The sequence below is a fragment of the Strix aluco genome, chromosome 4 (genome assembly GCF_031877795.1).
Source record: "Strix aluco isolate bStrAlu1 chromosome 4, bStrAlu1.hap1, whole genome shotgun sequence".
Lineage (NCBI taxonomy): Eukaryota > Metazoa > Chordata > Aves > Strigiformes > Strigidae > Strix > Strix aluco.
In genome coordinates this window covers 3,290,835-3,299,939 of record NC_133934.1, presented here as the reverse complement: position 1 = coordinate 3,299,939, position 9,105 = coordinate 3,290,835, and the positions used below count along the sequence as shown (strand labels likewise).

Sequence of the window (9,105 nt, the reverse complement as noted above, 5' to 3'; positions counted from 1 at the left end):
CCCGTGGGGGGTTCCATGTCCCGTTGGGGGTCCCTGTCCCGGGAGGGCGTCCTGTCCCGGGAGGGGGTCCCATCTCCCGTGGGGGTTGGTCCCGTCTCCCCTGTCCCCGCACTCCATTTCCCGTCAGGCCCCGCTCTCCCTTCCCATGGTGCCCCGGGGCGGCGCTGTCCGATGACGTCACGTACGGCCCCGCGGCCCCCCCCCGCCATGTTGCGGGTGCTGAGGCGCTGCCGCCCGGGGCCGGCCCTGGGGCCTGCGTTGGGCCCCGCCGCCCCCCCGGGGCCTGGCTTCGGGGCCGGCCCCACCTGGGGCCCGGGGCTGGTTCTGGTGCGGGGCCGCAAGACACGGCACGACCCCCCCGCCAAGTCCAAGGCGTCGCGGGTGAAGATGCCGCCGCCCGTCGACCCCGAGGAGCTGCTGGTGGTCTTGGAGCGGTACCGGCAGCACCGGCTGGTCCTCGGCGCCCTCCGGTACCCGCCCGGGAGATGGGACGGGGTGGGGGAAGCGATGGCGGGCACGGAGGGTTACGAGGCCGGGCCTGGGGCCGCGGTGGGACAGGGGGCTGGGTGTAGGGCTGTGGGGCTGCTGTGGGGCAGAGGTGGGTTGGGGGGCTGGTTATGGGGCAGGGAGCTGGGTGTGGGACTGCTGTGGGACAGGGGAGCGTTGGGCTTGGGGCTGTTCGGGGCTGCTGTGGTGCAGACAGAGGTTGGGGGGCTGGTTGTGGGGCAGGGGCCTGGGTATAGTTGCTGTGGGGCAGGAGAGCATTGGGGGGCTGGCTGTGGGGCTGCTGTGGGGCAGAGGTGGGTTGGGGGGCTGGTTGAGGGGCTGGATGTGGGGGTGCTGTGAGGCAGGGGACTGGTTATGGGGCTGTGGGGTTGCTGTGGGGCAGGGAAGGGCTGCGGTGATGGGACTGGGACTGCCATGGGGCAGGTCTGGGAGAAGCCTCTTGTTCCTTCTGTCCCCCATCCCGGCAGGGCCGAGTTCCGGGCCGAGATGCTGCAGAAGAAGCGGGAGGCGCTGCTGTCCCAGGAGGACTCGGCGGAGCTGATGGAGCAGCACCGGCGCCTCATGGCCTGGAACGAGGCGGAGAACGCCCGGCAGCGGGCCCGCAGGTCAGCCAGGGGGGGCTGCTGCCCTTCACAGCTTTGGCTTTTGCTTGGGCAGAACTAAATTCAACACCTGGGTCCGTTAGAGACAGGCTTAATTCTTACAAAGACGCTTGACCGAAGTTTTGACCTTTTTTTAAATAAATCTGCCTACGCAGTGGTCGTGTTTCCAGCACCTCTCACGGCTGAGGGTGCGTTACGGAGCCCTGACAACCTCCCGCTCTCCCCTGGCGCCGGGTCTCAGCGGCAGGATAAGCTTCTCCACGTTCCCTCTCACCCCGTCCTCTGGTCAGACGTGGAAAACGTGTTGATGTTTCCAAGAGAATCAGCATCTGCTAAATCTCAGGGAGAAGGTCACAGGGAACAGCCCGGCTGTCCCGTCCCTGCTGGCTGTCCCTTGGTCCCTCACAAAGCCCTTGAGCTTCCGCATCCACATCCTGATGGAAAAATCACATGCTCTGACTCTGTGCTCCCAAAGGGACCCACACCCTGCGAGGTCTCAGCTCCACAGCGTGTGACTCTTCTGGGCTGTTTGAGAGCTTTTTTTCTACAACTCCCTGAAAGGAGGGTGCAGAGAGGGGGGATGAGTCTCTTGAGCCAAGGAACCAGCGCCAGGACAAGAGGGAATGGTCTCAAGCTGCGCCAGGGCAGGGTCAGACTGGCTCTTAGGAAGGATTTCTTTGCAGAAGGGGTTGTTGGGCGTTGGAATGGGCTGCCCAGGGCAGGGGGGGAGTCCCCATCCCTGGAGGGGTTGAAGAGTCGGGTCGACCCAGCGCTGAGGGATCTGGTGGAGTTGGGAACGGTCAGTGTGAGGTTAATGGTTGGACTGGAGGAGCTTCAAGGTCTTTTCCAACCCAGATGATTCTGTGATTCTGTATTCAGATTTTGCATTAATTTTTCTCTCTTCATCCCCGTGCTGGGGACGGCACGAGCTCTCTTCCCCGGTGTGGCAACCTGGCTCAAACCTGGCGGCTTTGCACCCCGAGGATCGCTGTGTCTCCCCGGCAGAGCGTGAGCGTTCACCAAAGCCTTGTTTTGTTTTCCTTCCTGTATGGCAGAGAGGAAAGAATTGCGAAAGAAGCAGAAGAAGAGCGGAGGCAGAAGCTAAAGGCTGCTGAGAACAAGGCCAAGATCATGGAGGCTTTCCTGAAGGAGAAGGAGAAGGAGGTTCTCCAGCTGCAGGTAAGAGCAGCCAGCGGTCCCCGCGAGGGATTTGACGGCAGCCTGGGGGAGCCATGTGGAAGCCGTAGGCTTATTTTCCAGAGATTTTGATGTTGGTAGCTGGGAACACAAATGTTAGCGCCTTCCAGGAGTGTTGACAGCGTGTGGATGGGATAGAGGTTGAGCGAGAGCTCTGAAAACAGGGTGGAATAATCCTGAGAGAGAGAATAAAGGTTTTCTCCTTCGGGATCGGGCTCCTGGTGGCATCTTGGGGCGTCTGGGTGATGCGTGAGCTCTGCAGGTGCCAGCAGCTCGTGTGCTGCCCGTCCGCCGACGTGCTTTAAGAGCCGGTACTTGTCCTTCGTTCAGGAGGAAGCCAAAACCTTCATCACCCCCGAGAACCTGGACGCGCGGATCGAGCAGTGCCTGGACAACCCTCGCAACTACAACTTCGCCATCGACAGGGACGGGCGGGTCGTCAAACGGACGGTGTTGGCTTAGTGGCCCTGGCCTGGGACGGGGGGTGCTGGCGTGGTTTCTTTCCAGAAGCTCTTCTCTTAAAAGGTTTCTTTTTTTTTAATGTATAAATCGACCACGGAATTGGTGGAGAAAAGCCGCCGGTCTGGCTGTGGTTCCTCTGAAGCGTTAAATGCCTGCGGGAAGGAGGGGGAGGGAGGAACTTGGGCAGAGGCTGAGAAGCTGCTGCTGTTCATGCGCTGGTGGCGCTGACTCTGCCATTCCACCTCCCACGTGTGTGGATCCCTCCTGCTCCCGCACGAAGCGTATGGGGGAGGGAAAAAGGAACAATCCTGAGGCAGATCCTGGCTCCGCGCTCCCCTGTGTTCCCCGGCACTGTTTGCGTCTCGATCCCTCTAGATGCTTTTGAGAAAAAACGGGATCAGAATGGCTTTGTAGGAAACCCGGCCCCGCTGCTTTTTGTTAGTGGGGGGAAGGAATTGGTCGTTCCTCTGGTTTCTGCTGTGGTGGAGGGACCTGTCATTCCCGTTCACACTTTAAACCCTCCTTTGCACATCTCCTGCTGTGGCTAAATGAGAAAATGTGCAGAGATTGTCTGAATGATACCAGCTTCTGCGTGTCTCCTTTTCCCCCCTCTTCAGATTTATTTTACTCATCACCTGGGGCTTAAGTTGGACATAATTCTGTAGTTACTCGGGTCCTCTTTGGCAGTTCTGACTTACTCTGGTCTTGCAGACCAAGCTGCATTCTCAGCTTTGCCCCAAAACCGCTGGTTTTGGGCTGCCCGACACCAGCCTGGAGTTTGCTGTGGTTCAGCGGGAGCCCAGGCGGTCTCACCGCGGGTCCCTCTGCCCGTCCTCACTCGGATAAAACACCAGCTCTAAGAATTGACCATAAATCCTTGCTTTTTACCTACGCTTTCCTAAAAATGGCTTTTTCTCTCCACCCAGCCCTCCTGAGTCTGCACCTAAACCAGGCAAGCGCAAGAAAAACTCAGACATTTTTTTTTTTTTCCTGTACAAGTTTTATTTCTCATTAAGATCATCCCTTAAATCCGAGTCGTAGACCTTGGCTCATCTGTTCTCAGCCTGGTACAGCTCGGTAGAGACGGGATCCTCGAGGTTCTTCTCCCAGGTTTAAGCAAAGAGCATTTCCTGGTCGCAGGAGGAGTCAAGCACGCAGCCCTCTGCACGGGGAGAGAACGGGGAGAGCGCTGCGTGAAAAGAGAAGGCACAGACCAGCCCCCCCAGCCCTGGTTTTGACTAACACGGAGCGAGGTCGCATTCTCTCGGTGCCCTGTAGCTCCCCAGGATTTGTCACAGGATCTGTGGTAGCATCTGACTTGGGGAGAAGAGTGGGATTTTTGAAAAAAACAATAAAAGCAGGAGGGGGTGCTTGCTCTGCCCCTAAATTTGGCTGTTGGCCGTTCCCCCCAAAACCTCACAGTCTGTTTTCACCCTCCCTGGGGTCTGCCCTGAGTGGGGTGGCCCTGGCTGTTGGGGAGCAGGATGGACAGACAGATGGGACCAAGAAGGTCCCTTGAGTGACGTCCCCTCTCCCGCTTTTATATATCGGAACCCTGAATTCCCTCTCTGGTGCCCGAGGAGGACGCGGCGCTGCCCTCACCGCTGCTGCAGCAGAGGCCAGGGGCCGCACAGCTCCCTCCACTGCCGCCGCAGGCTTTGTGCCCCGACTCGCAGGGGGTCGGCAAGAAATTTTCTTCCTGGCACCGCAGCGTTTCGGAGGTACCAATGTAACAACCCAGCTCTTCTCCGCAGCAGATGTTGGGACCGAAGCAGCGACCCTTGTTCCTGGGGCCGCAGGGCATGCACTGCGCGGGGAAAAGAGGGAAGAAAAGTGGGGGAGAGTTATTTGGGAAAGCAGCTGGGGGCAGGTTGAGCCTTTCCCCTCATCCTTCCCTCCCACTGTACCCCTGGGAAGGTTGGGAGAAGGGAAGGGAGTGGGGTAGGAGGTTTTGCAGCCCCCCAAGATGTACCTTCCTTATGTCCATGTCCAGGACGGCGCGTTTGCCCCCGATGGGGCAGTTCTGGATGTAGCAAGCGGAGGAGAGAGCCAGGAGCCCCAGGAGGCAGAGGGCGAGCGCCTTGCAGGACATGGCTGCAGGCCAGGAAGCTTTTTGGCGTCTTCCCCCCTGGCGAGCCGTCGTGTATATATAGAGCACCAGCTCCTCCTTACACACGCTGGCACCGGCGTCACCCGTTTCCCTTAAAAACCACAAGGCATTGCTTTCCACACCTAATAGCTGGAGGTCGAGGACGTGAGGTCAAGGCCAAGGGCTTGGTTTTCTCTTTGGTGACGATTGCAGAGGCTGCGGATGCTGCTCGGGGCTGGGTCCCGTCTCTGCCAACCCTTGTCCCGCTGGCGGGGGTCGGGAAGGGATGGAGGTGGGTGTTACTCGTGTCCTCCCAGGAGTGGGTGAGCAGGGGAGTTTGTGCATCCCTGGGCTGCAAATCCTTTCTGGGGAGGGGGGAAACCAAACCCGTATCCTTCTCCAGGAGCATCTGCAGGGGGCAGGAATTTCCACCCATCTCTGCCTGCCCTTGGGGGGATGCTCAACGCTGGGGTGACACCGAGCCCATCCCCGCCTGCTTTCATCTATCAGCAGCCTGAAAAACACCAAACTTCAGCAACAAAGGCCTGAAAACCCAAATTTCCCCCTTGTTTCTGCCCTGGGACTGTGCCCAGGGCTTGAACGTGACCAAATTTCCCTGTTTTTTCTGCCCTGGGGCTGCGCCTAGGGCTTGAACGTGACCAAATTTCCCTGTGCCTGGGGCTTGAACATGGTGCTGGGCCACATCAGCTCCAGACAAAGCCCCCGCCCCCCCCCCCCCCCCAAGGAGACGGCACCGAGGATGGGGCCGAAGGCTGATGTGGTCACGCAGAGTCCTGCTCACCCCGACCCCTCGCCTTCGTTACTGCAATTAAGAGCTTCCCACCTTGAATAAATTCCTCCGGTGCAGACAAATCATAACATCCGTCGAGACCGTTACCCTGCTCCCTCCTGGCACCTGCTTAATTGGGAATTAGGCAGCCCGGAGCCGGAGAGCCGTGACCTCTGTGACCTCTTCCCATCCTCATGGCCTTGCTTCGAAATTTGTCACTTAGCGTGGCCGTAGGGGCGGGGGGTGAGGTCCTTGTCACCCCCCTGGGGTCAGGCAGGTGGCGAGTCCTGGTCCCTGGGGACAACCCAGGCGCTGGGGTCCATGTTAATGGGTTGGAAATGGGGCTCAGCATCTGCTGTCTGACAGCCCAGCGGCTCCACCCCGGCTGCGGGAGGGGAAAATCGCCATCCCAGAGCCCCTACAGCCAGTTTGGGGGGGCCCAGACCCCTGTGGGTGGGGTTGGGGTGCATTTTGGGGAGAGAAGTGTGGAAAAAAAAAACAATTATCAGCTCCTGGTGCTTTTTGGCACCTGACACCCCAACATGGAGGCTCCCATCAGCCTGGAGCATCGTCCCTGCTCAGTGACACATCCCTGCTGCTGCAGGAGATGTTGGGGTTCACATCCTGCACCCCAAAACAGGCTGAGTGCCAAGGCTGGGCTTAACAGCCCAATTTTTTCATCTCAGGGGCATCCAGCTCAGGATCACGCATCCACATTGGCACTGCCCCTTTCCCAATGATTTTTGGGGTGATTTCGGGGTCCCCCCCACCTCCCCAGGGCTGGGATAAACTGCTCGTTGTGGGGAGTGGGTGCTGGGCTCAATCCTGCACCCCTCTTCGAGGCGCGGGGAGCTGCCGGGGGCAGGATGGGTCCCGCTGGCGTGGAGGAGCTCCACCTCCCCGAAGGTGCCACCTCCCTCGGGGACATTATAAAGGACGAGGTGTCCCCCGCGCCACGGCCAGATCCCAGCCCGGAGCAGGGACCCCGGCAGGGTAAGAGACCTGGGGAGAGGGTTGGGGTAACAGTACCCCAAATTTGGGGGGTGATGGTGGAATAACCGGGGGGCTGATCCTGCCCGTCGGGGTCTGGAGGGGACCAATTTGGTGAGCGGTGGAAGGGAAAGATGAGACCGGCCCCAGGGGGTTGTGTGATGTTGGGAACCCAAACCTTTCTGCTCTTAGGGGTTTTTTGGGTGGTTTTCTTTACTTTTTATCATTTTGACTAGACGTGGCTTGAAGCTGCCTGTTGTCCCAGTTCCTGAAGGCAACGGAGGCCCCAAATCTGCCCCAAAAGAAGGGTCTTGGCCAAGAGGTAACACGATGGCGACACATCTCAGCCATCCCCCATCTCCCAGGGCTGGGGGTGGGGGGGGGGGAGGTCAGCACCCATGGGTGCTACCAGGGCACCTGGGGTGGGACTCGATGGCCAGATGCTGAAGGCCAGCTCTGCCTGAGCTTCTTTCCCTTAGCGCTGTGAGGACGGGGCAAAATCCTGCACCCAGCCCAACAAAACCTCTGTGGAGTCAAGCCGAACCCCACGGGGCTGGGTGGGAGTTTGGGGAGGGGATAAAGACCCACCCCTCACCCCGCCATCCCCAAGCCCTGGATGGGTCCCCTGTGACCCCGGACGAAGCCACCACAGTGCATGAGGACTTTTATTGGGTCTGGTATTTACAAGGCTGGGGTGAGGGAGGTTGGTGATGGTGGGGGGGGGGACGCCCGGCGCCCCAGTTCAGAGGAGGGGGTGCTTGCCCTGCTGCTGCTGCTGCTGCCGGTTCGCCAAGTGCATCAGCTTGAGGAGCAAATCTCCGGCTGAGCCATCCAGCACCGTCAAATTCTTCTCTGCCGTCTCCTGAGCCCCGTCACCACCCTCGTCCAGGCAGCCGGCGTCCATCGCACAGGTTTCTTTAACAGAAAGCAAAATGTCAGCACGGGGTGGGTGATTGAGGACGGCGAGTGGTTTTTATTTTCAGGTGGAGAAGGGGTCGGAGGCAGCTGGGGGTGTCTGCACGCAGCTCGCGCTCCAGCTGTGTCCCTCCCATTAACCAGGGAGCGGGGCTGGCGGGGCTCTTCCGGCACATCGGGGAGGCTGCGTGTGCCTGGCTGGGAAATATCTCACGGTGGAGGCTCAGAAAGGAGCTCCGAGCCCAATTCTTGTCAGAGAACTACAGACTGGTTGGGGCGGGAAAGGGGCCTTAAAGATCTTCCAGTCCCACCCCCCTGCCATGTGCAGGGACACCTTCCACTAGCCCAGGTTGCCCAAAGCCCCGTCCAACCTGGCCTTGAACCCTTCCAGGGAGGGGGCAGCCACAGCTTCTCTGGGCAACCTCTGCCAGGGCCTCACCACCCTCATTGTAAAAAAATTCTGCCGTGTATCTAGTGACTATCCCCGAATTATCCCCAAAATGGGGAAAAATGCTGCGGCTCTGTGCCTCAGTTTCTCCTTTGTAAGACAAAGTCTAACTGGAGGACCGACCTATGCCATTGCAATCCCCCCCCATGGTCCCAAAACACCCCAAACTCTCCAGCCCCCCCCTCTCCTGCTGACCCTGACGCCCCCACCCCCCATATTACCGGCAGTGCAGCAGATGCCGGGTGCGGCGCAGCGGCCGCCGGAGCCGCAGGGCTGCCCGCCGGCCTGGCAGGGTGAAGGCAGGTAGTCTTCCTCAGCGCAGCGCTGCGTCTCCGCCGTGCCCAGGTAACAGCCCAGCTCTGTGCCGCAGCAGATGCCGGGGCCGAAGCAGTTGCCTCTGTTCCCGGGGCCGCAGGGCATGCACTGGGGGAAGGAGCCGCTTAAGTCCATCAAACCCCACAAAAAAAAAAAAAAGGGGGGTACACCCTGCTCGCACCCCCTTGTATTCAAAAGCAGCCCCACCACCACCACCAACTTTGCCAGCCCTTGGGGTGCCACGCTGGCACGGCATGACCTGTCTTGTCTCCGTCTCCAGCAGCGTGGCCGTGTGCTGTGGTGCTGGCCCCGCTTTGGGGGCTCCCTGCTGCCCCCCGTGTCCTCCCCATCTCTGCTCCACAGGGGTGCCTTGTCCCCCCACGGGGCTGCTCGGCTGTGGCCGAGCCCCGTCCCCTCCCTGAGGTGACAACATCATTTTGAGGGGGGGGTGTCACTTAATCCTCCACTGTGTGCCCTTGGGCATGTCCCCCAGCCCTCCCAGAAAACGGGGTGCACCGCACTGCTCAGGGGAGCATGGCACAGCCAAGAGAAGCCTCTGCACCCCACAGAGCCCCTACATCCCCCCAAAAGCCCCATCCCGTCCCCCCCAAACCCCCAGCCCATCCTGTACCTGTCGGAGGGCTGTGTCGGCCAGGGCCCGCTTGCCGCCCCGGGGGCAGTTCTGGATGTAGCAGGCAGAGGACAAGGCGAGGAGGCAGAGGAAGGAGAGGGGAAGCGAAGGCTCTGCCATGGTGGAGGGTGCCCGCCGCCGTGCCACGCGTGCCAGGGG

The 9,105-nt window shown here is 60.3% G+C and overlaps 2 protein-coding genes across 2 annotated transcripts; one reads left to right on the top strand and one right to left on the bottom strand.

Moving 5' to 3' along the window:
- Positions 1 to 2,883, top strand: MRPS26 (mitochondrial ribosomal protein S26). Its single transcript, XM_074821810.1, has 4 exons — positions 1 to 470; positions 975 to 1,112; positions 2,165 to 2,288; positions 2,637 to 2,883. The coding sequence occupies exons 1-4, from the start codon at positions 16 to 18 to the stop codon at positions 2,766 to 2,768; spliced, it is 849 nt and encodes a 282-aa protein (XP_074677911.1). The 5' UTR covers positions 1 to 15; the 3' UTR covers positions 2,769 to 2,883.
- Positions 2,884 to 7,284: 4,401 nt separating this feature from the next.
- Positions 7,285 to 9,105, bottom strand: AVP (arginine vasopressin). Its single transcript, XM_074821811.1, has 3 exons — positions 8,947 to 9,105; positions 8,222 to 8,423; positions 7,285 to 7,552 (listed from the first exon to the last, which is right to left on the bottom strand). The coding sequence occupies exons 1-3, from the start codon at positions 9,064 to 9,066 to the stop codon at positions 7,380 to 7,382; spliced, it is 495 nt and encodes a 164-aa protein (XP_074677912.1). The 5' UTR covers positions 9,067 to 9,105; the 3' UTR covers positions 7,285 to 7,379.

Excerpts from the sequence above, each read along its gene's own strand:
- MRPS26 (XM_074821810.1), top strand. The coding sequence starts at position 16 with ATGTCCCGTTGGGGGTCCCTGTCCCGGGAGGGCGTCCTGTCCCGGGAG. Across the intron at positions 471-974 it reads CTGGTCCTCGGCGCCCTCCG|GGCCGAGTTCCGGGCCGAGA; the intron begins GTACCCGCCCGG and ends CCATCCCGGCAG. Across the intron at positions 1,113-2,164 it reads GCCCGGCAGCGGGCCCGCAG|AGAGGAAAGAATTGCGAAAG; the intron begins GTCAGCCAGGGG and ends CCTGTATGGCAG.
- AVP (XM_074821811.1), bottom strand. The coding sequence starts at position 9,066 with ATGGCAGAGCCTTCGCTTCCCCTCTCCTTCCTCTGCCTCCTCGCCTTG. Across the intron at positions 8,424-8,946 it reads CCGACACAGCCCTCCGACAG|TGCATGCCCTGCGGCCCCGG; the intron begins GTACAGGATGGG and ends TCCTTCCCCCAG. Across the intron at positions 7,553-8,221 it reads CGGCATCTGCTGCACTGCCG|AAACCTGTGCGATGGACGCC; the intron begins GTAATATGGGGG and ends TTTCTGTTAAAG.